The sequence below is a fragment of the Esox lucius genome, chromosome 7 (assembly GCF_011004845.1).
Source record: "Esox lucius isolate fEsoLuc1 chromosome 7, fEsoLuc1.pri, whole genome shotgun sequence".
In the NCBI taxonomy this organism is placed as follows: Eukaryota; Metazoa; Chordata; class Actinopteri; order Esociformes; family Esocidae; genus Esox; species Esox lucius.
The window spans coordinates 25,801,671-25,829,348 of NC_047575.1; the positions used below are offsets into that span (position 1 = coordinate 25,801,671).

The following is a 27,678-nucleotide window of genomic DNA, read 5'->3' on the forward strand; positions in this document are numbered from 1 at the left end:
GACAACTTGACACGCCTCACAGCTTCTGGCACTGTAATTTGGAGTGACGACACCAAAATAGAGCTTCATGGTCACAACCATGTATGTTTGGAGAGGGGCCAACAAGGTCTATAGTGAACAGAATACCATCCCCACTGTGAAGCATGGAGGTGGCTCACTGATGTTTTGCTCAAAAGGCACGGGGAATATTGTGGAAATTGATGGCAAGATGAATGCAGCATGTTATCAGAAAATACTGGCAGACAATTAGCATTCTTCTGTACGAAAGCTGAAAATGGGACACTCTTCGACCTTCCAGGACTGATGCTAAAGGGGGCAATACACAGTATTAAGAACTAAGGGTATGTAGACTTTTGAACAGGTGTCAGTTCACCATGTTTTGTTTTATGATTGTGTCATTCTCTTATGACCAACAGTTGAATGTGGATCCCATAAGAAATTGTTTTGCCTGCCCACTCATGTTTTCTTTACAAATGGTACATATATTACCAATTCTCCAAGGATATACAAGCTTTTGAGCACAACTGTATAATATGATATCTACTAACTTAACATTCCAGGTAATAGTTGTTATTCTGCTGTATCTGAAAATGTAATTAAACAAAAAATAGACTGATAAGTGATTGAATACCTTAACAAAATGTTTTTGCTAACAGGTTTTTCACACAAAAAAATTATTGATTAAATGGAAATCGTATCCTGATATGAGATTCTGAGAACTGAAAACCAGTCCTCGTCGCAGTAAATTTTAAAGTGATTTACCATCAAATTGTGTTTGACTTGAGAAAAGACAGGTAACCTACACAAGCAACACAAGATTAACACATCTTGGCTGTATTTAGGCTTTGTTATCGCACTCTATCAAAAGGTGTTTTCTGAGCATTCCTTCTGTTTATCTATGTTATTAGTTCCAGTAAAACACTGCCCTGATGATGACAGGTGGGGGTCTGGCTCCGCACATTGCTTTGGGATGATCAGAGGAAAACCTTCTCTGGTACTTCTTCTCTTCTCCCGGGGATAGGGCTGAAGAGGAGGACACTTGACTCAACTCCTGGATACAATTGTTTGAAGTTGCAGAGAAAGTATTGAAACCCACAGAAGGAGGGAATCAATGTAGGCATGATAATGAATTATTTCCTTGGTGGAGAGAAAGTTGGAAGGAGAGATAAAAGAGACCACATGCTGTGCAGCTAACAGCCAGGGGCCTCTGTGTGGGAATACTAGAATGCATGAGCCCCAAGGTCTGCTAACATAATTTGATGGTACAATAACAACAAGTCCGCAAAGAGTACGCAGGAGCAGAGGAGTCTGGGTGCTCAGAGGTCAGCTCGAGTTATTCCACCGGACACAATGATCTGCATCGCTCTGCTTAATTAGAGCAGAACTATTACAGGGGTGAAATAACAAGAGTTTGAACTAAATAAATAGTGAGAGATGGGAGGATTATCCCCTTGTAATTATCATAGATATTATTGGATGACTGGTGGCACAAAAGCTCACCAGTGAGAGTTCACCTATTTAATGATCAAGTGACTCACTGTTGGTGTCTGAGATATATTCTAATATTACATTAACTTACGCTTATTTCTCTGTCGTATCTTGTATTCCATTTCCCCAGGCTGAGGGTCTCTTCCATTCAAACTCAAGGATTGGAGTTCAGATCTGAGATTATGCGGACCATGAGAGAAGAGTGAATTCTCGTGCAGCAGAAAAGAAAGCCCAACATCACTTTGGTGAGATAAAACGCAGAACTCGTTTTATCTGACAATTCTTTTGGCAGGCAAACATTAATGAGCTTACAAACATTTCCCTGTAATTGGTTGATCTGACAGCCAGCAGTTGAAACACTAATGCACTACTGCTTGATCTCATTTATAGATTTATATTGCTGTCTGTGTAAACAAGTGGATAACAATTCTAGCAGCCTAACAGGAATATGGATTTTATTAGCGTTTTACTGCTCTGCAATATATTGTTTGACATACGCTCGGATGTTTCTATTGTGAAAAGAAAGAAAAAAAACATTGGTATTTTACGACGTTCAATATGTTGAATCGTATTTTATGTTTGACATTTGGTATTTATTGACACCCTCTTCCAGTCTCCCTGCATGGACATATTTTGCGGCGGCGATCCAGGCTCACATTGGACCTGAAAAATGTAGCGTGCCGTTCAGGGCACAGTGTTACAGACAAACATATGAGCGTAAACATCCCCCCTTTGTCCTCCTCAATTCTCCTCTCCACAGGGAGAGGGCTGCACTGTTAAGTGTCTTATAAAACAGATTATTTCAAGATTACAGAGGCACCTGCAGTTGCCATGGAGACCCGCCTCGGTCTTCACACGGCAGTATGCAAAACAGAGAAATGTTCCCCGTCCGACTCGTCACAGGCAACGGTCTGACCGTGAGCCGTTCTCGGGCAGCGGCCCGGGTTATGACGGCTGAACATGGATGTGTGGAGGGACAGATGCGGTGACAGGACGCTCTCGGTTTCTGTCACATTTGGGGACAGAGTGGGGAATTAAGGGCTAACACGGAACAATGGCAGTACCTAATTACCCAAGTGCACAGCTGACACAATGAATGTGCCGGAAACCACACACACGTACAGTATTGCCAATTAGCTGCGAAGGCCGCGGAGTCGTCTTAATGAGCCTCCGAATAAAACTACTGTGGAACCGGGCTAAGCTGATGAAGAGGAGCCCAGCTGGGACAGAAGCCAGTGGAAGAGACCCGTACAGGCGTTTAAAGACACTCTGTCCTCTGTGTGCGCTTGCAGCCTACGTCTTGGTGGGGTGGCTTATTGGTTGGACAATCACATGAAGGTAGACTGGAGGTTGCAATTCATAATGCAAATTTAGGCTTTTGTTTTCTGCTGACCTGTGAAAGTCAGCTGACCTGGGAAAATAAACAATGGAAAAAATGTGCTGCGACCGCTTTCCGGTGATAGACAGAAGCTCTGCCTTTCTATGGGTGGGTTTAATTGACTGTGCCTTTGCTAATGTAGTCATTTGCATCCCTTGGAGGGCTGTGATCTCCTTGTGATAAGCATATCCTTCTGATGGCCTGTGTAATCTTCCTCTGTGGAGGATATACATCAAGGCAGACAGGGGTCTGGCGCATGCCCCTCTGTCTGACCTTCACACATACGGTTAGGCCCTCCCACTGTACAACCTGGCCCTCAGCACATCCCATTACACACACACACGCACACACGCATGAATACACACACACACACACATACCACAAGAAAGGTCTCCATTTCTTTTCTCCCCTCCCATTTGCCCTGTCCACTCATCTCCTCTACCCCGGTCCATCTCCTCCCTCCCCTCTCCTCTCCCCCGGTCCATCTCCTCCCTCCCCTCTCTCCTCTCCCTCAAACCATCTCCTCTCTCCACTCATGTCCTCTCCCCTGGTCCATCTCCTCCCTCTCCACTCCCCTCTCCCCCTACTCATCTCCTCCCTTCCCTCCCTCCTCTCTCCTCTCCCCCGGTCCATCTCCTCTCTCTCTACTCCCCTCTCCCCCTATTCATCTCCTCCCTCCCCTCTCTCCTCTCTTTCCTCTCCCCTCTCCCCCGGTCCATCTCCCCTCTCCACCACCACCACCACACTCGGGTTCAGCCACTTCATTAATTAAGCAGATCTGCTGACGGTGCTGCCAGCGTGGCTCACCATGTCCTTATAATTCCACTATTAATGTCAGCCATGAAAAACAAATAGACTCCCAGCAAAGGGAGGTCTGTGCACACTGCCGCTAACACCAGCAGCCCTACCACCTTCCCCATAGTCCCCGCTCCCCGCCATGCGGAGCCTCCTCCCTGCTCCAGGGAGGCCCCACAGTGCATCCCTCCGGTGGTAGCAATGTCTACAGAGGGAGCATGATGGTAGTCTGCGTGGCCAGGTGTAATCTGCAGAGGGCAGCTAACCCTCTCAGAGACTGGACGTGAATCCGTCTTCACAGCTAAAGCATGTGTGGTCCGTGAAGTTGCTGCGCTGATGCACTGTGATAACCGCATACATGTACTAGCCAGTCGGTAGCCTGACCTGCCTCCATGCAGGGTAATGGAACAGGCCAGGGCGCACGCAGAGCACATCCACAAGCCATTACACCTTTATCTCTGCACCACTGAGGGCAAGGCGGCAGAGATGAGAGCTATTCAGCAGCTAGAACTTATTATGCTCCGTGAAGAAAGGGGTGTCTGGCTTTTGCTGAGTCGAGCTATCCAAACTTTCCGTCATCAATCACGACGGCTACTTTCCAGGATTTTGTTAAATACTCATTATTAGGCAAAGATTGAAGGAGAGATTTCTCCGTCTAAAAATGGTCTGGGATTATAACTGAACAGTTATAGCATACAGGGAAATGGGGCATTCATGCAAAAGCCTTCAGACAGAGCAGGGCAAAGGATAAAGCGAGAAGATGCCGGACAGAGAGAGAAGAACAGAGACGGCAATGCTGTGCTGAACTGCTACTGTCAGACGCTTAAGTAGACAACATAGATCAATACGGATACAACCACATCCTGAGGGGCTTTCTAGAGCTCAGCTGAACTGCACAAAATATGTTTTCTAAGCTTCGGAATGGAATTTTATCTGCCAGCTATGGAACCAAATACTATACAAATCTCCATACAACTGCATCTGCAGAACGGATTGTGAGTGTTGTTGCCCGGTGTCTCTAGCCAGCTTGGTATGATGCAAACCTCAGGGAACGTTGTGGAAACACCTGAGCTTCCTGGCATTTATACTTCATTTCCTTCTCACAGGGGGAAAACAACTCCTCCAGAGTACTCTCCCAGGACCATCCTTCTGTACTTACTCTGAACGGGTCCCTATCACAGGGTAATGACATTCAGTAAGTAATAAGTAAGTGTTGTAGTAGATTGTAGCCATTCATATTTACCCAGTATTAACAGCTTGAAGATGGGCATAACTACAGCCTATCATTACGGTTATGAATACACGGAGTGCAGGGAAACACTTGCGACCCAGTGGAAGTCACTCATTTCAATGAGGGCATTTCACATGGCAGAGTTACCGGAGTGGTCTTTTACATTATTGAACTTATAGGACTATCTACCGGGCAGTACAGGACTATCTACCGTGCAGTACAAGACTATCTACCGGGCAGTACAGGACTATCTACCGGGCAGTACAGGACTATCTACCGGGCAGTACAGGACTATCTACCGGGCAGTACAGGACTATCTACCGAGCAGTACAGGACTATCTACCGTGCAGTACAAGACTATCTACCGGGCAGTACAAGACTATCTACCGGGCAGTACAGGACTATCTACCGGGCAGTACAGGACTATCTACCGTGCAGTACAAGACTATCTACCGGGCAGTACAGGACTATCTACCGGGCAGTACAGGACTATCTACCGGGCAGTACAGAACTATCTACCGAGCAGTACAGGACTATCTACCGGGCAATACAAGACTGTCTACCGGGCAGTACAGAACTATCTACCGGGCAGTACAGAACTATCTACCGAGCAGTACAGGACTATCTACCGGGCAGTACAGGACTATCTACCGGGCAGTACAGACCTATCTACCGCGCAGTACAGGACTATCTACCGCGCAGTACAGGACTATCTACCGCGCAGTACAGGACTATCTACCGGGCAGTACAGGACGATCTACCGGGCAGTACAGGATTATCTACCGTGCAGTACAAGACTATCTACCGGGCAGTACAAGACTATCTACCGGGCAGTACAGGACTATCTACCGGGCAGTACAGGACTATCTACCGGGCAGTACAGGACGATCTACCGGGCAGTACAGGACTATCTACCGTGCAGTACAAGACTATCTACCGGGCAGTACAGGACTATCTACCGGGCAGTACAGGACTATCTACCGGGCAATACAAGACTGTCTACCGGGCAGTACAGAACTATCTACAGGGCAGTACAGAACTATCTACCGCGCAGTACAGGACTATCTACCGGGCAGTACAGGACTATCTACCGGGCAATACAAGACTGTCTACCGGGCAGTACAGAACTATCTACAGGGCAGTACAGAACTATCTACCGCGCAGTACAGGACTATCTACCGGGCAGTACAGGACTATCTACCGCGCAGTACAGGACTATCTACCGGGCAGTACAGGATTATCTACCGGGCAGTACAGGACTATCTACCGGGCAGTACAGGACTACCTAACGGGCAGTACAAGCACAGGAAGTTGTTAAACCAGAGATGAAGACTGAAATATGTAGCTTTTCAGGAAATGGTGTTGGGACATAGCAACAAAGCTGAATGCCTCCTTCCTTGTAATGAGCAAAATATGAACATTACACTTGGGTAAGTTTGCCCTATGCCAGTATTCTATGGTATATGACACACGTGTCAATAAATGATGCTTGAGCAATGCAATGCAGTTTATTTCATTCTTTCAACTGGATCCCAGCAACAAGCTGACAAGGAACAGCATTCAATCCAATATGACAGAAATCCATTCACTAAGTGTTATGAGTGAGGTACTGTAGTTGTGTTCAGAAAGTGCCAGAGTTGCGGTAAACTCTCTGTCCACTCTTAGTGTAAAGAACACCATACAGCGATGTATTCTGCTGTGTTAACAGGGTTATTGTTCACTCTCCTCTCTGACAAGGTTATAATCCTTCAAACACAGGGTGTCCACAATAAGAACTGTTGGAGACTCAATAGGCTCTTATCGACCCATTAATGTGTAATCTTCAAAATCTCCCAATAGTGCATAATCTGGGGTAATTTGGGTAAATTTAGAAATGCAGATCATGCAACAGGTCATGGCATGATGCCATGTCATAATTAAGGGAATGTAAGGGGTCCACAAAATATACAAAACAAATGACGAGAGACAGAAAGTCAACAAACACAACAAAGAGCAGTATCTTTTACAGGTGAGGTCATGTTTTTTTCCCCAGCAAAGACAGTTGGTATTCAAGAGTTTTCTAAGCAATGAAATGCCGTTCTCCACTCAAGCTGCAACAAGCACTGCAGCTTTATGAATATAAAAATGCATAAACATGCTTGGATCGTTAATATCAAATGCTTTTGCAATCTTTAATATCAAGTAATATTTCACTTTCGCTGGTCATGGGGGTAGCAACATTAATTTGTGGTAAGGTGCAACTTCAGTGTTTTTTCAATTGTTGTCAATTTCAAAGGAAGGGAACGTTCCAACAGTCAAAAGCCGCTTTCCATCCAGTAAGACCAGTCCTGTAAGATAAACAAATCTAATAATGTCAATGTACGCTGTGTCTCAGAAGTAATACAATGACGAAAAGAGGATCTATCATCAGTGTGATCAGACCAGCTCATGTTTTAAATATCAATGTAAGTTTGGTCTGAACACATCAAGAAATATCAACAGCTCAAAACTTGTCAACACTGATAATGGGTTGGGCCTAGTCTACCAAAAAATCTATCCATACAGAATCCCGAGTGCAAAATTGAATTGTTTTTATTACAATTGAAGGCTGGGAAACACTAGTGCATCCATGTTGGGTCTCTGTCTAAAATGTACATTGGGGAGGACAAGTATTTGATACACTGCGGATTTTGCAGGTTTCCCACTTACAAAGCATGTAGAAGTCTGTAATCTTTATCATAGGTACTCTTCAACTGTGAGTGACGGAATCAAAAAAAAGATAATCCAGAAAATCACATTGTATGATTTTAAGTAATTAATTTGCATTTTATATAAGTATTGGATACATCAGAAAAGCAGAACTTCATATTTGGTACAGAAACCTTTGTTTGCAATTACAGAGAACATACGTTTCCTGTAGTTCTTGACCAGGTTTGCACACACTGCAGCAGGAATTTTGGCCCACTCCTCAATACAGACCTTCTCCAGATCCTTCAGGTTTTGGGGCTGTCACTGGGCAATACGGACTTTCAGCTCCCTCCAAAGATTTTCTATTGGGTTCAGGTCTGGAGACTGGCTAGGCCACTCCAGGACCTTGAGATGCTTCTTACGGAGCCACTCCTTAGTTGCCCTGGCTGTGTGTTTCGGGTTGTTGTCTGGCTGGAAGACACAGCCACGACCCATCTTCAATGCTCTTACTGAGGGAAGGAGGTTGTTGGCCAAGATCACGCGATACATGGCCCCATCCATCCTCCCCTCAATACGGTGCAGTCGTCCTGTCCCCTTTGCAGAAAAGCATCCCCAAAGAATGATGTTTCCACCTCCATGCTTCATGGTTGGGATGGTATTCTTGGGGTTGTACTCATCCTTCATATTCCTCCAAACACGGCGAGTGGAGTTTAGACCAAAAAGCTCTATTTTTGTCTCATCAGACCACATGAAATTCTCCCATTCCTCCTCTAGATCATCCAGATGGTCATTGGCAAACTTCAGACAGGCCTGGACATGCGCTGGCTTGAGCAGGGGGACCTTATGTGCGCTGCAGGATCCATGACGGCGTAGTGTGTTACTAATGGTTTTCTTTTAGACTGCGGTCCCAGCTCTCTTCAGGTCATTGACCAGGTCCTGCCGTGTAGTTCTGGGCTGATCCCTCACCTTCCTCATGATCATTGATGCCCCACAAGGTGAGATCTTGCATGGAGCCCCAGACCGACGGAGATTGACCATCATCTTGAACTTCTTCCATTTTCTAATAATTGCGCCAACAGTTGTTGCCTTCTCACCAAGCTGCTTGCCTATTGTCCTGTAGCCCATCCCAATTTTGTGCAGGTCTACAATTTCATCCCTGATGTCCTTACACAGCTCTGTGGTCCAGGCCATTGTGGAGACGTTGGAGTCTGTTTGATTAAGTGTGTGGACAGGTGTCTTTTATACAGGTAACAAGTTCAAACAGGTGCAGTTAATACAGGTAATGAGTGGAGAACAGGAAGGCTTCTTAGAGAAAAACTCACAGGTCTGTGAGAGCCGGAATTCTTACTGATTGGTAGGTGATCAAATACTTGCAATGCCATGCAATAAAATGCAAATTAATTATCAAAAAATCATACAATATGATTTTCTGGATTTTTGTTTTAGATTCTGTCTCTCACAGTTGAAGAGTACCTATGATAAAAATGACAGACGTCTACATGCTTTGTAGGTGGGAAAACCTGCAAATTCGGCAGTGTATCAAATACTGGTTCTCCCCACTGTATCTGGTGGGAGCTGTAATGGTGTCTTAATGACGTATGATCTCTGTGCTCATTTGTATCCCTTCAGGGTGAACTGTCAGCAACTGTATGCAAAGATTGTATCAGCCTCAGGAATTCACCCTGTCTGTTGTATACAGCCTTTCCCGGGGGTATTACACCTGCAGTAGATATGGACCCGATTCGGTTTTTCAAAGTTTTGCTAGTTAAGTTGGATATTTTACTTTAGGTTTGGTTTGTGCTGAGCCGGGTATTGCATTTTGAAAGTGAACAGGTCGGATTTTCTAATTGAAGTGAAAGGCCTATTTTGAGGTTCTTGTCCCTGCTTCCATAAGGTTGAACTCCCTGCTCTTTTCCTTGTCCTCCTTGGGGTGAAGGACTGACTAGTAGGTATCTCTCTGCAATAACCTGTTAACTGTAAGCTATATGACTGGATTAATAATGCCTTGTTAATGTAAGTACTCAGTGCTAATAATCATTAATCAATGTGAAGTGATGTAACCATTCACTCTTTCAAATGTGAAGAAAATCCTTTTGACAGTTTTGTGTGATTCAATTCAAAAACACATTTTTCAGGTTGATTTACATTGCTAGCTTGCATCTCTCTTATCCTTCTTTTGTTTTCATGGAGTCAGATTACGTTTTAATAGGCTTTGTTAATACGATTGCACAGTCTTATCCAGGTCAAATATGAGGTACACATTTACATTAAACATTACTGCAATTATTCCTTTGACAGTTACCTATTAGCATGAACACACACAAATTACTAAGGGAAAACAAACAAAAAGATGACTTCATAGCATTTTGCAAAAACATCAGCGTGTGATTCTCTTGTGTGAATGAAGTGGTTGGATTTCAATAGGCTTACACTTATGAAGTGCTTTGTGTAGGTAAAAAATACACGGGTCAAGAAACTTGAATCTTTGTAAAAGGCACGGGCACAAGCACTCGTGGTTACACCACTTTAAATCCCAGTGCACAGTTACCACAGAAGAATGTTAATACTGTGCAACTACTAATATCCACAATGAATTAAAACATTTGTTACTGTTTAATTTCATATGTAACTACACAGTAATAATGACCCCTTCAATGAAGCAATACTCATCCTTCCACAGCACATAAGTCATAACGCCAGATGATTGACAGCCCCAGTCTTTGTTTCAGTCTCATGCAGCATAGTTGACCTTGAACAACATCTGATCAATAGCACGTTGTATTGGTCCCAGCCCACCCGTTCACCTCTCGGTTAAACACCTCACATTCTCTTCAAAACAGACCCATCGCCAGTCATGCTCACAGCCCATCTGGATGCTAAAGGGAAAGTAACTGTATAATGACAACAATGATTCCACTAAAACCCAGTCATTACTTTGGTTAATGGCTGCTGAGGGTTAATGGGCCCGTGTTTTTGCCCCGATTGCGAAAGCCCTCAAAATGGTCCCAGACCACCTACTGCTAATGGTCTGATTTATCGGCTTTGTCCAATAGAGTCGACCATCCATTTGCGACTGGGCTGTCCCTTTCGGGGCTTGGATCACATATTTTCTTTCCTGTCACAGTGGCTGTGTGGTGGGGATAGAGGGAGGCTGGCGGTTTACAGAGTTTAACCAATCCCAGTCAACCTCTATTCCAGCCCAAATCCAGACAGCCATTATTGGCTGTGCGATTAGGCTTTATTAGGCCTGATGACCAGGTGCTCTCAGCCATAGCTCAGCACAGCTCAGAGGCCCATAATGACTCCTGGCCTGGCAACCAGAGCCCTGGCTGGCTGGATTGCAGTGCTGCCGGAGTGAGCTTTATCTGGTCTGATCCGGACTTGCCCTGATGGAATGGCCAGAGAGAGGAATGAAAAGAAGACAGAGAGAGAGAGACAGAGAAAACAAAAAAGAGAGAGCCCAGTTCAAAAAGGGAGGAGGTAATTGAAAGCTTGACTCACGGAAAGCGGTGTAGAACTCATGGAGAGTCAGGTGTCCATCATTGTTGTAGTCATCGTAGCGGAGCAGGTCTTGCATGGTGCACTCCAGCAAACTGTCTTCCAGGTGCTCCTTGATAGAGATCTGGACAGAAGGAATGACATACAATCACAATGACAATGGATCTATACCAAGTCAAATATAACAACTGTCACTTGGTCCCCCTAACTTACATTTTAGCCTTATAATAGCCTCTGTTTGAATCCCTTTGGGTAAAAAAAAAGGAAGAAGCAGGTGGTAAGATTTAACCTGGCCCCATTCTGTACCATCTACAGAGAAAGGAAGAGCCAGCAAGCAGAGCCTGTAACAAACTGCTTTCCACGAGCCTAGAGAACTAATGATGACATTTAGTGACATCTTATTTCAATTTCTTTGATTTCTTTTATCTTGGAAGGATATCTGCTTAAAACATAATTTATAAATGTCAAAATCGGACATGTCTCCTTAAAGATATCTTGGCTCTGTGTCAACATTAATAATTGCCAACCATAATTTGATCAGATCTTCAAGCAGATCTTTAAAACTGCTGAGATGTGAGGAATGGTTGTTAATGTATTCCACATTGATTCTCTCTCCGCAAAGTATATAAGTGCAAATCTGTGTTCTGAACAGCACACTCCTATAATAAAGATACAAAAGTAAAGCACAGCCTATTTATGTTTCATAGAACAAAGGACAATGTCATTTAGCAACCTGTTCTGTAAGCTAATAACACCTGACAGCTATATGTCACTATAAATAATTTGTCCCCACTAATTGACAGTATGCAGCATCCAAAAATACAGCAAATTTTCCAACTACATTAATTAATATAGAACGACTTGTGTAATAATACCATCGTCATTTATCTTGAATAACAACCCAAAAGTTAAGTTGTTTAAAAAATATATTAAATTCATCATCAAATACATTTGATTTTCAGATCAGTTGTTACATGCATTGAATAGTAGATTATACAAGTAGATATAGGAAATTACAGAATCCAACCTTTGCCAGCTCGTCACTGCCCAGACTGCCATCTCGGTTGACGTCCAGGTATTTAAACATGGTGTCTACCAGTGCCCTCTTCTGGTCCATGTTTCTTTTGACATTCTTGACCCGACCACCCAGGCCTTTGGGCTGCATATCCAGCAACATAGTCTTCAGCTTGTTGTACTCTGCCATGGTGCACGTGTCCCCTGTAAGAACACAACACAGTGAATGTATTTAGTTACAAATGTATGTAATGTATGCAATGTAATGCGTGTGAATGCATGTGTACCAGTCCTCACGAGGTTATTAACCCATGGCAAATCTGGTGAAGCGAATTTTGCAGGTCCATTTTAGGCTTGTTGTTTGTGTTCTGTTTAGGATGTTAAGTTATGTTTAGGGTTATCATGATAAAGGTTAAGTTTAGAAGTTAATATTACATTTAGATTCAGGGTTAGGTTTAGGCTTTTAGGGTTCATTTTAGGGTTAGCGGTTTGAGACAATAATATCTTTAGTATAGTAACACGTATGCGTGAGTTGCAGCACATATTTGGCATAAGGTCTTCGTCAGTATTTGCCACGCAGGAAGTCCAATTAATGCTATGTAATCCTCCAATTCACATGAAAACAGAAGGTAAACACTCCTCATTGAGGTACTTTAGGTGGTTTTGTCTGCTTTCTTCTTTTGCGGAGGGATTAACACCCATGTTTCAAACACAGCATAAAATCCTGCCTGGCTGCACAGCACTCTTGTCTCCTAGCCCGCTGGTTAATATGTGCAGTGGAATGGAGAAGCCATGATTAATCAAGTGCAGCTGAGTGTGTTTATTCCTTACTTGAAAATAAAATTATGCAAACACATGCCACCCGCTGCACGCCTCTTTAAGACATGATATGAATGGAGAGATTGGCTCCACTTCCCCTTCCTTCCACCAAGTCAGCTGCCTCTGAGAGTTGACAGGAGGTGGGAGGGGTGCCTCGGTATCACTGCCAAGTGATGAGCGCACCAAATATTAAAAGCTCATTGATATGAATAAGTAATTAGAAAATGTCCCGTGATCACTCCGAAGAACCATACCCCCTTCTGTGAGCACCAGGGCCGGATTGCCATGCAAATAATTCAGAGTCGACTTCAACATCAATTACAGCTAATTTATGGAAAAAAGGACAACGGTGTACAAGAAGCATGCGTCCAGCATGCAGCAGCAGCACCCCCCCCCAACACACACAGACAAGTTCTGTTCAAGGGGCCAATCTGCGACTGTTAAACTGGACATTTTAAAGGACATAAGTCCTAAACATTTTGTGTTTAGCTCAACTCTCCATTGCAGATTGAACACAACACGCATCATTAGCATGTCAACAGCGGTTGCGAAAGTATACACAGTTTAATAACACTTATTTTGGACTTACTTTTGGGATGCAACTGTTCTTACACCGTAGCTATTAACACCGTTGGAAATGTATAGACTAAACTAGATACATCTATATTATGTATGGACTTCAAATGTTTGAATGTTCATTTGTAACTAAGGGAGAGAGACAAATTTAACATGATGAGACACAGAGGGAAATGGGCGTGTCATGTTTTTTTAATTTCAGTCTTGGGGAGGGTTTACATTCTTTTTAGTCCAAGGGAGGGTACTTAAATTGTATTATTGATTGCAATTCAGTAGCCTGTATCAATTCAGTGTTAGACCTTTGGAATATACATATTGACTGGCAGAACTTATTTCTATATCGCCTTCCTATTGGCTATTTGACCAGTCCATCTTTGTGCTTGGCTTATCTAGATCATGGATATAGTGCAATATATAGTGGAGAAAATGCTTTTAGAAGTGAAATGACAACAACCTTCGTGGCATCGCAAAGGAATGCAATCACAAACTAAGTTTTCAGTTGCAGTCTTTGGTTTTCTGTAGATTGTCTTGAAATATTCAATGGCCTTTCAGAGTCAAAGGGAGATGTTCCATTAGGGAATTAATCGTATGTTGCATGAGTTACCAAATCTAGAGAACAGTCCAATCTAGAAAATAATTAATAATAGAAACTAGTGCTCTCTCCGTTAGCTGCAGGAAGAGCATGCAGTAAGTGCAGCATTGTGCATATTAGGCTGTATGTATCAGCTGGTGCCGTAGTTGTGTCACAATTTTCATATTTTAAATGGATGTTTGGAAAAGTAAAAACAGAATAGAATTATTTTCTGTGTTTTTTTTTATTTATTTTTTTTATGTAAATGTGTCTAAAATGAATAAATACTATGTTGAAAAAAAAAACAGAATAGAATATTCACATATGATGAAATCTTTAAGTTAGAATACTTTCTGTGTTTAAAATATACAGCAAATCTAGACTATATACGTTTTAATATTTCCACTTTTGTTGTTGATTGTGTCAGTTGTTTGTACAGTGGGCCTATAGTATAGGCTATCTTTGTGTGCATATTGTTGAGCAGGACAGTTTGTGACCAAATGCGCACAATTTACATTTGAATCTGCATTTTGAAAAGGGAGGGTCATGTTTTTACATTTTGCTTGGGGGAGGGTCAACCATTTTTATATTTCATAAATAACATTCAGGCCCTAAAAATTACTGTAACCATTTAAGTATATTTTTGCATTGACTTCAGATTGAACACAGATCGGTCCCATACAGACAGGTGACTTTTTGGTGACACATCCCTGGTTTACATGGAAACATCTGGTCAGGCTGGTGTCTGTGCTCTGTGATTAGGTAATTTGGCATCCACTGGCCCTGGTAAATATCATCATTAATGCTATCCAGCACCAGGAAAATGTGTTGTTGTTGCTTGCTCTTTGGGGTTTTAGACTGGGCATCTTTTTGCCAGTGGTTGTAGCAGTTTGTTTGCCACTGGTTGTAAAAGTGGCCATGTTGAGCCAAAATGGAAAAACAGTGTAGTGTACCATAAAATGAAGGTCACGTATGTGCCGATATGTGCCCCATGTCATCAAATTCACTCGCAATTTTCAAGACCTCCCTGAGGTATAACAGTGATTCTACCATCCTGTTTTGGATGTTGGCTACATTTTCAATTTTTGGGAGGGTTTAAATGGCAAGGTCAACATCATGATGCAATGTACCAGTAATAAATAATTATTGAATTATCATCAGATCTGTTCACTTGTAACCCCTGTAGCTCTATAAAAGGTACACCCTCCTTAAACTTGAGCAATTGTGCAAAGAAGAATGGGCCAAAAATTGCTGTGTCCAGATGTGCAAAGCTGGTAGTGACTAATTTAAATAGACTCATGGCCGAAATTGCTGTCAATGGCGCCTCTAATTATAGATTAAGGGGGGTGAACAATTATTCAAACAATAATTTGATCTAGGTTTTTAAAATTTGATTTGTATTTGTAAATTAAATATTCCAGTTTGTCAAACAATATGTCTAGAAAGAAATATACAATCTATGAAGCCTAGATGGAGAGAAAATTGACAGGTTAAAATAATGACACCGCTGCTTTTTAAAATCCAGTCAAGCGATGAATTCAAGATTTTACAATTCACAATTCCTCAGTGAACCAAATAAATGTGCAGTTATATAGCCCCTATTTGGACATTTTGACCCAATTAAAACAATGATAGCCTATTATTTGGTCAATACAAATATAATTTGAAAGACTATGGAAACAATCAAGACTATGTAAATAATTGCTGCAATTGAGATTCTTTGTGCATGTGAACTACAGTACACTATATGGCGAACACCCGACCATCACACCATCACAGCCTCCACTCATCTGGGAAATCTTTCCACAGGATTTAGGAATGTTTCTGTGCGAATATGTGCCATTTGTATGGTTGAGCAGGCGTGGCTTACAATCATTGTTCCAAATCATTCCAGAGGTCTGATCAGGCCAATTGAGTTCCACCACACCATGTTGCTTCCAAAGGCAGTCTGGAACTCTGTGATGAGTGATGCAACAGATAAGTGATTTTCATGGACTACCCACTTCAGTACTTCAGCACTCCACCACTCAACGGCCACGTTTGAGTTTGCGTGGTCCACCACTTTGTGGTTGGGCTGCTGTGTCTCCTAGATGCTTCCACTTCACAATTACAGCACTTACAGTTGACCAGGGCAGATCTTGCAGGGCAGAAGTTTCACAAACTGAGTTTGTGAAAGTTAGCATCCTATGACAGTGCCACATTTAAAGTCACTGAGCTCTTCAGTATGGGTGAAGCACGTAGTGTGTAAAAATACTCCCAATGTTTTTCTACAGAGATTTCATGGCTGCGTGCTGCAGCAACGGGTGTTTTTTTACCTGAGCTCAACACCATCCTTCAGCTTTTTACTTAAACATGGTTGGGATAGGCTTTGGTATTGGTTTAAATAATAATTTTCTCTTTAGGCTTTAAAAGGGAATAATGTCAGAGTTCAATTATTTTTATAGATTATTTTTATAGATCATAATATATATATGTGTTGCCTAAGATGTCAACATGTCTTTGGGGCATGTAAGTGACACCTCATTGTATAATTATAGTAAACGATTATATATCATGTATCATCATTAACTATAATAATGTAATGAAATGTCACTTACATGTTGCATGAAATGTCTCTTTGGAACATGACCAACCCAAACAAGCTGGACATCAAAGCACTCTTCACAGCCGTGTTCATCCTGTCTGATGTAGACTGCATCGAGTCTCTGCATGGAACGTGCCGAGACTAGCTGCTGGCACTGCTTTGCCGCTACCCATTAACATAACATGGGGTCATTTCAATGTACCAGCCCTTTATCCCCTCCTGCCTTCAGTGGCTGATCAATCATTGATGAACCTGCCACAAAGATGGGGAGGGATTCTATTTTCAAGTTTTCAAATTCGGTAATGAAGTACATCTATCAAGGTGGCGTTTGAAGAGAAAGGTCAACGGTGATATGGAATAAGTTGTTATGACATGCCATTAATCCAGGACACTCAATTATCTCTGAATGTTTTCCTGGGTAAAGATCTCGTGACCTTTCACACACACACAGCTTGCTGTCCGCAGTGATTCGTGACGAGCAAGCGGCAAATGTGTCCAGGTCTCAGCTAAACCCCTGTTCAGTGTTATTCCATTTGGGCCGATGGAGCGTGCCATGGATCAGAAACCAGGGATCATCATATAGTCAGTCATTATCACTGCTTTCAAAGGACATGGAGATTAAGGACGGCAACACAACCATTTACAGGCAGCGATGTCCCCTGGACGTCCCGGCAACATGTCTGTTTTATTCTGCAGAACTCCACAGCTGATGTAACAGTACATCCTCATGTTGACATTCCACTGCACCTGGGGCTGAAAGTCACTTCACTGCCTGTTCCAAATGGTAGTCACTTAAGTGAGACATCTGAACCTGATGTCCAGGTCTGAGAGACAACAACACAGTGAAATTCTGTCTTTTAACCACGAACAACCTCTAACTTTTTGCAAAGGTCAGGACAATATACAGAAGGGAAAACAAAAAAAACTAGCTGCCAAGCTGCTAAAGGGACAATGTGTGAACCGCTTATAAACTCCAAGACAATAGATGAGTGGATGTATATAGCCCGGATACACTGAACTAATCGAAATATGTATAAAACCCCTAATTTGAAAGAGTCGTGTCTGAAGGCTACCTTAAATTTGCTATTTTCTGAATTTGAATCTTCAGATAGAAGCGATTGAAAGCATTCTCAAATAAATCAGCTGATGGAACCTCACTACAGTATAATGCCCGGGTGTGAGTAGTGCTGCTGATGGATTTATGATGGCTTGACCTCCACCCACTGACGTTATCTATTGCCGTCTGTGATCTGCTTATGCAGAAAGATTTACTTCCCTTTTAGGTAATTTAGATTAGATATAGACAGACAGACAGTCAGATATATACTGTAGATAGATAGATAGATAGATAGATAGATAGATAGATAGATAGATAATTTTGTACAATGCTGCAAAATTTTTTATCTCTGTGGACTGAAGGACGTAATTTTAATCCTAAAAAATGCTACGTACAACATCAACAACATTATACTCAATCCATAATACTGGCATGCAGGACACAAAGAAAGCTTTTAAGAAATCAGCTCCAAATATGTTATTCTATTTCAAACAAGGCTGCTAATACTAGAATGACCAGAAGACAAACATTCTAATTTCATACATGCTATTTAAAGATGAATAATGTCGTGGTCAAATCCAATAGAATGTCCTGTGCTTGAGCAGTTTGGACCAAAACATTTCATAATACCACTATATAGGCTGCCCGGAAAAAAGGTGAAAGGTGTTTAAAAAAATCATTCTCATTACTTTCTTCCATTTTCAAAATTAAAAGTATGTTGCATAGATCTGTAGGACAAAAAAACAAAACAAATGAAAACCTTTTTAGATTTCCATTTTAAAGCCTTGTGTTGCATGGTTAACTATCGTCCAAAGCCAAATAAAGTTACCCGTGATAGAGCATCTGATGGCACCCACATGAGAGAACACTACTTTTGTTCTTAATCTGTCAGGATAAATAAAATATTTTCACTCAAAGGACAAATCAAAAACACAAGCAAGGTTTCCATTCAGCTGTCAAAAGATTTTCATGCCAGGAACAAAGAACGACCTAAGCTGCACCTGGGTTAAAAAAAGAGGCTTTGCCCCAAACAGCATGTACAGAGCTAACATCAATGACATACATGCTGGTTTCTCTTGGTTGTGGGTTGTAGAAAGATTGACTGCCTTTCTTCTGTTTTTTTTTTCATGAGGAATGTCACAGTTTGAAGTATTTCATAAAGGGTCTCTATTGCCAAATAAAGAAAACTATGCAAATCAATTAATAAAAAGCAGTGTGTGGTTCATGTGCTAAATAAAAACAGAAAGGTTTATTTCCCATTTTCATCACAAAAACTACATGATGAAACTATTACTGAGGACACAGATTATGTTCATCTGTCAAAAAGCCAAGCATTGATCTTCATTTCACCAGAATGTGATCTTTGCTATTAATTGGTAAGGAACATCAAGCTCATCACCTTACTATATTACCTACTTATGGAATTCTTTGTCACTTATTTCATCTGTAGCCAAATATCATTGGGTGACTCCAAGATTATTTTGATATTTTATCAATATTTAGTTTCCTCTGCCCTTTCTCGCAAAAATAATATTCCAATGCACAGAAACTGCACCATGTCTAATGAACATATTGTACTTGAACATTTATACAATAGTACCAAATATCCTGTTTTTATCAGACCAGTCATAAAATGCTTGTGTCAGGTACTTAATCTGCATTGAATGGTTTGATAGCTACTTGGCTGAATAGAACATTTCAAAGATCCATCTTACATTTTTCGCTCAGCCTTCTACCTCTTTGCTGAAATTGTCAGGAACAGAAACAGTGTGTGTTTATCTGAAGAGCAAGTTGGAAGGTAGGGCAAGCTAACTAGGCTGCCTAGTGGGTAGTGTGGCAGTACACAAAAAAATTGTTAATTCAGGTGCTGTAAACCTAGTACTGTTGTTTTGTTAGTGGTGTTTCAGTAGCTCACATGTGGGGTATTCATTCTGCCAAGCGAAGCATTAGTAAAAAAAAAAAAGAAAGCTAAATCCCCTAATGTTTCCAAACTAAAGCCTATGATCAGTTTAGGTATACACTCTTAGAACCATGATTTATCAAGTAATTTAAAAAAGAAAAATAAGTAACTGCTTAAACTACATCAGCAAACCGCTGTTGAGGCATATCTGTAATTAAGATGGGTGTGGTAACCTAGCAGGGGACTGGGTAGGCTCACGTGATGATAGAGTTAACAAACAAAATAATAATGGAAACTCATCATAGTATAATTGTGCCAGGTAAGCTTATGTTGCTTGTAATTACAATTTAGGATAATTAATGATGTTTTGTGGAAAGCTTTTTCATCTAAGAGAAGTCTTTTCATAAGCATCATCTGCTACAAAGTCGCAAAGAGACACTGATGTGCATTGCTGCTGTATTTTGAAGTAACACTGTACAGGTAACTAATGTTCTCAAAATGTTCAATTCTTATGAAAAACCCTTGAACCAATTAAATATAAACACACTTCCAATTATTATTTTTTTTTTTAAATCTAAAACCTTTCCACAAGACAAACTACATGACAGAGGCATTTGATTTATATTCATGTCAGTTTGAATGTGTGGACTTTTCAAACCAAAACAAAGCACTTCTGACCAGACCAAATTCGAGTAAGTAGGTTTAATATTAAGCAGTGCACATCGAGATCAAACTCCCTCTTCCTGTGACGTCTAACCCCCCACTGCTCGGTTCCCTGGACAAGCCCAACTCAACACCCCTCTGTTTCATTGAGCACACCTGTTTGTCATTCATCCCCCATGGTTTATGTTCAGAGTTAGGCAACATTAAGAGTGGAATTTTGTTGTATTAATAACCAGTGCTAGTACCAGTTTGTCTCTGTTATGTATCTGAAATTCTAGTTTTTGCTTGCTAGTGTTTTATTTTCTTTACCAGGCTTCTTAGCCTGTTGTCCTTGTTTGATCACTCCCTGTCCTCCCTGAAGAATAGACCTGCAGTAGTGCTATTCTATCACACATTTCAGTGATCAGATATCTTGTTAATGAAAGAAAGCATGAGAGAGGCACCACACTAAAAAGCCTGTGAAAAAAGCATTTCTTTGTTTTCTGGTCAATTAGCCATAGGTGCCAACATTTTCAGCCCTAAAGTTTAACATTTGGAAATCATGCCAGGGAAATTAAACCATAGTAAAGGTTGATGTTAAACCTTGTGAATAGACAGCTTATGTGGTGTAAAAAAAAATATATATATATATATTGTAATTTGGATGAACTATTGCTATTGGCAGAATGCATCAGAATGCAACTAGCCCACTAACTCAGACAACATAAATACTATTTCCTAAATGTTTCACCACCTGATTTTCGCTTCCTTGGCATTTGCTGATCTGTTACAAAACCGTGATGTATTGTACATGCAATGTATCACAAATGCTGTTTTTGAATCTATGTCATACTGTAGATTTGTTTTTTTCTGGGGTTTTTGTATTTACATATACATTACATACCTTGTTTGACATTGCTTTAACACAGGGCTCAACTGTAAAAGACTCGATTTCCCCGTATAAATAAAGGTTAAATAAAATGTGGACAGTAGTTACACAGCCGTTGAGAAATTCTGAATCATCCTAACATTGAAGTCACGTCTTACATTTCCAAACGATGCCACTAGATTATCTGAGTAAAGACATCCAGCCGGGCCCCATATGTTCTTCTGTCAGGATGTCTGTGTACTTGACAAATTTTATCTGACTCCACTGCACCTTGGGACAGGCGAAGTGAGAACTCATTGGGCACGGATACATGCACACAATAAAGCCATCATTGTGGATAGGGTACGATAATAGCTTGATTAAAACAGTTACATGATTTTCAAGAAGACCAATCTCTCTAATAATCCTGTTCATATGCACAGATCTGAGCACAGACTACATAAGGGGACTTTGAAAATCAACATCAAAATAAAAATTGTGCAAGAGTTTATTGTGAGACGTTTTTTAATTGTCAGTTCAAACATACACAGCCATGGAAAACGACTTCTCACATATTTACAGTTGTACTGATTTCACTTCATTCTCATTATAGAGGGAGACGTGCTTGACTCATGCTGGCACATGTACAGATCAGATACACAGTTAAAACACTGACGGTGTTTACATAACCTAATCATTTTAAAGATATCTCAGAAACCCTGGTGTTTTAATGCACATCATGCTTTTAATGCTCACTTACTTTCAATGTTTGATCACCACTTCAATATAGACCCGACCGTATTTAAGATTAACAGAGTAAAAATACAATGAAGGGGTCACATCAATGTATCAAAGCACACATGTTTAGGTAATACAGTATTCTTAGCCACACCTATATCTTTCTATATTCTCACAGTATAAAACCATTTGGTATACAACACTGTGGCTGTAGTCATTCAGCGATAAGCCTATGGAATATAAGGATATTTCTCAAACATCAAATAGCAGAATAGCAGCACTCGGTGACCTTGAATTGGGATTGGTGCATTACAATTCAAAAATAAAATAAACAATAAAATGTAGTTGCTCACAGAAAAAAAATTACTAATGGAAGAAGATCAGCTTTGACAAACCAGAATGAAGGAGGTTGAATCTAATCTAATCTTATTTCAGTGTCAGTGTCCACAGAAAAGTAACCGGTAACTTGAAAAGTGTCCACTTGCCAGAAAAACTGTAAACTAAAGAAAAGCCCCACACCTACTTAGAATTTATAGTGAATAAACACAAAGTTTAATGAATAAAACGGAGGAGAAATGTGTCTTTGCCCACCAACTTAAAGTGGAATAGCTAAGCAAAGGTGTATTTTGCCCCCTGATATACTAGCCCAGCAGCTGTAAATATTGTCAGCACAAAGGAAACACTCCCTCACTAAAGAGAAGACAGGTGAAAACACAGGAAGAACGAGAAAGAATTCAATCAATGTGCCCAATCAGGTTCACCAAAAGAGAACCAACCTCAAAAGTAACACAGAAAATGAAATGAATAGAAAACCCAAAGCCTGTAACAGGACTGTCGAAAACGTGTGGATAAACCATCACTTTGGAAACATAAGCTAAGAGCATTTCTTCAAATGTAATCAATTGTACTCCGTTAGACCGTATGGCCTACATGTGCTGTCAGATTGAACGGAGAAGATAACATTTTGTGAAAACATTTTGAATGGGCTTTAGTTTGAGGTAGAAAGGAAATAAAATAAAAACATTCCATTCACTTGGATCATAACTGCCCCGATACCAACCATAACAAATCCTTCTACAGGAATAAAATTGAACTCTAAGTTGTTTTGGAATTCAGAACAGGAGCAGCCATCACGACATGCAACACATTATACTACTATATAAGGAAACTCATTACCAACCATTTCTACTTCATAACCAAGTTCAGTTATGGTCAATCCTGTTAAGTTGGATTTACTTGTGTCTTTGTTTCTGGCTGGTGATTTGGATTTGATTCACATAGAAGAGGACTCTGACGCATTGTGGAAGGAACAGTACTGTGACCTCTTGTCATTACTCCAACTGTGACCCCTGCACCAACCTTCACTCCACTAACGTGCTTCCATCCAATCAAATCACCAGCCATAAACAAAGACACAAAGGAATCCCACTTGACAGTCTGGACATTTAAATAGAGCTGCAATTGCCCCTGCTGCCAAGAGATAATAGATTAAAAAATTGAACTATTTTAGAAGCCATTGTTGCTTAACAAATTAGGAATGCAAGTGCATGGCGTTGATTACATATTTCTTTTTTGCATCAGGTCCCAACACCATACCTGCAGTGTAAGCTAAAGTAACCTCCTGGCCTGTCCTGGTTGTTGACTTAGCTGGGGCGGCAGACTGCTGTCTCAGGGGGACAGGGGTTTTAAATTGCCTGGGTAGTTGCTTGAGATGGCAGCCTCGGCGACCCTCATCCACAAGCACAAACAACCATCATTAGCCTGCTCCATCACACTGGTGACCTTGTGTGTATCTTTCAGAGGCTTCAAAGTGAAATGCTTAAGGTAGTTGGGGGAAAAGTGCAGAAACGGTACTGTGTGCAATGTTGCCACTGTAAGTTTTATATGAACAATAACCATGAAACGTCTCAACATGCCAAAAAACATGAAAGACACAATGTATTGCAGTGGTGCTCATCAACCTGTGCCTAATTGCTTACACTTGTTCAACAGCAGTGTTGAGTTTGAGTCCAAGAAAAAGTTAAAACCAAGACCACAGCAAATCTAGTCACAACAAATGTGAAGAACAAGACTAGAAAAGTTTAAAATGGTAAGATGACCAGACAAGTTGGAAAAAGCCACTTAATGATGAATATGATAGTGGACTTCAGGAGAAGCCCAGCTGACCTTCCCCACATCACCCTGGGAGGCTCCCCAGTCAACTCTGTGGAGGCCTTTCCATTTCTGGACACCACCATCGCCCAGGACCCCAAGTGGGAGCTGAAATCTCCTCTATTCCAAAGAAAGCACAGCAGAGGATGTATTTCCTGCGGCAGCTGAAAAAGTTCAACCCGCCAACGACTATGACGGTGCCCTTCTACACTGCCATCATACAGTCCATCCTTCTACACTGCCATCATACAGTCCATCCTTCTACACTGCCATCATACAGTCCATCCTTCTACACTGCCATCATACAGTCCATCCTTCTACACTGCCATCATACAGTCCATCCTTCTACACTGCCATCATACAGTCCATCCTTCTACACTGCCATCATACAGTCCATCCTTCTACACTGCCATTATACAGTCCATCCTTCTACACTGCCATCATACAGTCCATCCTTCTACACTGCCATCATACAGTCCATCCTTCTACACTGCCATCATACAGTCCATCCTTCTACACTGCCATCATACAGTCCATCCTTCTACACTGCCATCATACAGTCCATCCTTCTACACTGCCATCATACAGTCCATCCTTCTACACTGCCATCATACAGTCCATCCTTCTACACTGCCATCATACAGTCCATCCTTCTACACTGCCATCATACAGTCCATCCTTCTACACTGCCATCATACAGTCCATCCTGACCTCCTCCATCACCGTCTGGTACGCTGCAGCTGAAGGAACCGAAAAATGTCAATTCTATGTTTTCTTTTACATGTTCAATGATTCTTAAGCGTGGGATGTAACATAACATTAAAAAGGGAAGTTATGCTGTCATTGGACAGTAAATTTGACCGGCTGTTGTTAGTTACACACAACGTCTACCTAGGCTCTTGTCAAGTTTGGATCTGGCCAAACTCAATGGCAGCATCATTTTCAACTAACACATATTGTATTCCCGCTTGCTCTACTAATCTCCAGGTTTAGTTTGTCTCATAATGTAACTGATGAATGAGATATTTAAAGTATGTAACAATGATGTATGTCATTTGTGTCGTCCTCCCTCTCCATTAATTGGGGCTTAATGAACACTGAATTGGATATAAGAGGAGTCAGAGAGCTATGACCATGAGTTGTTTCCTGGTTGCCCCTTGTCTTCTCTTTTCCTCCCTCTTCTTTTGCCCCTCCTTTGTGTAGGTGTGACACTGGTTAGGAGATTCTTCTGCCCCTCTGAGTAATCTTACTTTAATGTGAACACTCACTATGTGTGTCCTCATGGACACAAAAGGGGGACTGAAGGAATCGAACAACGTCAATTCTATATTTATTTACATATTCGATGATTCAGTATTTAGTATAGCCATTTATAATGATGTCCTTAATTCTCCTTTCCTAGCCTATAACTCTTGGTGTCTGGTCTTGTTCCTTTATCCTAATGTTTATGTTACAATGTTTATCTCTGGTCTGACTTCAGAACCTAAGGTCTGAACCCATGAGTAGATCACTCTGTTTTACAATATGGTGTCAGGTGGCATAGATTGGAATGTTTCCCTTGATGACAAGGGGTCTAGTCTTCAGGACTAGTTTTGTTATCCTTAGGTCAGTAAACCAACCCCCACACCTTTGGTTAAGGGATATAAACCAGAGTGGGGTTTGGGAAAGTTCTCTCTTGGATTTTCCTCCCTGCATCTTTGAGCTTGCAAACATCTTGAATCTCTGGAGAACTTTTATCATTGATACTTGTACTGTAATTGTAATACTCTCTTTATATATTAAATTAATTTGTTAAATTAACTAATTGACTATTAACTTATTAATCTAAACCGTTCAAAATCCAGTTCCATCACAGCCACCTCCAAAGAAAAGGGCAGGCTGCAACGCATCATAGACTCGGCAGAGAGGGTGATTGGCTGCAATATGCCGTCTCTACATGACCTACAAACTTCCAGGATGCAGACGCAGGTGGCAAAGATTGATCCCACTCATCCTGAAAATGGACTATTCAGTGCTCTCCCGTCTGGCAGAAGCCTGAGGTCTATCAAGACCAGAACCTCCCACCACAAGAACAGCTTCTTTCCTACAGCAGTAGGAAATGAAGGGCATGAACATGCCCCAGAACCAAATTGACTGTAGCCACTCCCAACATACACACAACGCTCAACGGACAAATCTATAACCCTCTCCCAACATACACACAACCCTCAACTGGACAAATCTATAACCCTCTCCCCACATACACACACAACCCTCAACAGACAAATCTATAACCCTCTCCCAACATACACACAACCCTCAACTGGACAAATCTATAACCCTCTCCCAACATACACACACAACCCTCAACAGACAAATCTATAACCCTCTCCCAACATACACACAACCCTCAACTGGACAAATCTATAACCCTCTCCCCACATACACACACAACCCTCAACTGGACAAATCTATAACCCTCTCTCAACATACACACAACCCTCAACAGACAAATCTATAACCCTCTCCCAACATACACACGCAACCCTCAACAAGACAAATCTATAACCCTCTCTCAACATACACACAACCCTCAACTGGACAAATCTATAACCCTCTCTCAACATACACACAACCCTCAACTGGACAAATCTATAACCCTCTCCCACATACACACACAACCCTCAACAGACAAATCTATAACCCTCTCCCACATACACACACAACCCTCAACAGACAAATCTATAACCCTCTCCCACATACACACACAACCCTCAACAGACAAATCTATAACCCTCTCCCCACATACACACACAACCCTCAACTGGACAAATCTATTACCCCTCCCCAAATACATACCCTCAAATGGACAAAATCCTGCACCTTACATATATTTATGCTATTTTTTGTAATTTACAAATGCACAGTCCACAATTTCTATGCTCAGTCCACTGTTCTTGTTTGTTTTTACTTACCCTTATTCCTTTATTTTGTATTGATTGTTGCATTTGTCCAGCTTTTTGTCATAAGCCTCCATTGGCTATTTGAATATCATCTAGTCCTGTGTTCAAGTGCTGTTATTTATTGTTTTAACTTTTGATAAGTAATGTTAGATTAGTTGGAAACTTCTGGGTGCTTTGTAATTTTACAAAAGAACAGTCAATGTCCCGGTTCATGTCAAGACAAAGTCAAAATACATCTTGGACAGAGACCTGACCCAATACTGATAAAAAGCTGTTATTATGTATTATTATACATTTGACAACAGAACTGTCACGGCTAAGACTTTTATAAGCCTTTTAATACATGTGTCATTTTAGGTATAGACTAGCAAACATTCATTCAAGGTCTGTAACTCGCTCACCAAGCCACATTGTTGTCACTTCAATATTGTCTATATAATGTTAGACCACCAGCTAAACCGGGGCTAATTATAATTTTTTCTACGTTACACTAGTGTATTATAGTGGATATAGTGGATACAACAACACTGTGGAAGTAGGTCAATATTTAGTAGAAAACACTGCTGCCATCTTCATATTAATATCAATAGTACTTTGACAGCTGATGTTGTTATTAGCTAGAACTGCCAGTCAAGAGATAGTGATGCTAACGTTAGCTAGCTCAAATTCAAATATGACTCCCCTCAATATTAACAAGCTAGTTGAAGTCACATATACTGCATCTAAAATCAAGTTGGTGACATCAAAATTATGACAAAG

General features: G+C 41.2%; 1 protein-coding gene across 2 annotated transcripts in view; it reads right to left on the reverse strand.

Annotated features, from left to right (window-relative positions):
- fstl4 (follistatin-like 4) overlaps nucleotides 1-27,678 on the reverse strand; it is a 176,973-nt gene that overhangs the window by 39,738 nt on the left and 109,557 nt on the right. For both annotated transcript variants that reach the window (XM_034293500.1, XM_034293499.1), the window contains exons 5-6: nucleotides 12,085-12,275; nucleotides 11,061-11,181 (exon numbers count right to left, since the gene is read on the reverse strand). In XM_034293500.1, the coding sequence (XP_034149391.1) occupies nucleotides 11,061-11,181; nucleotides 12,085-12,275 (312 nt within the window). The remainder of the gene's footprint in view (nucleotides 1-11,060; nucleotides 11,182-12,084; nucleotides 12,276-27,678) is intronic.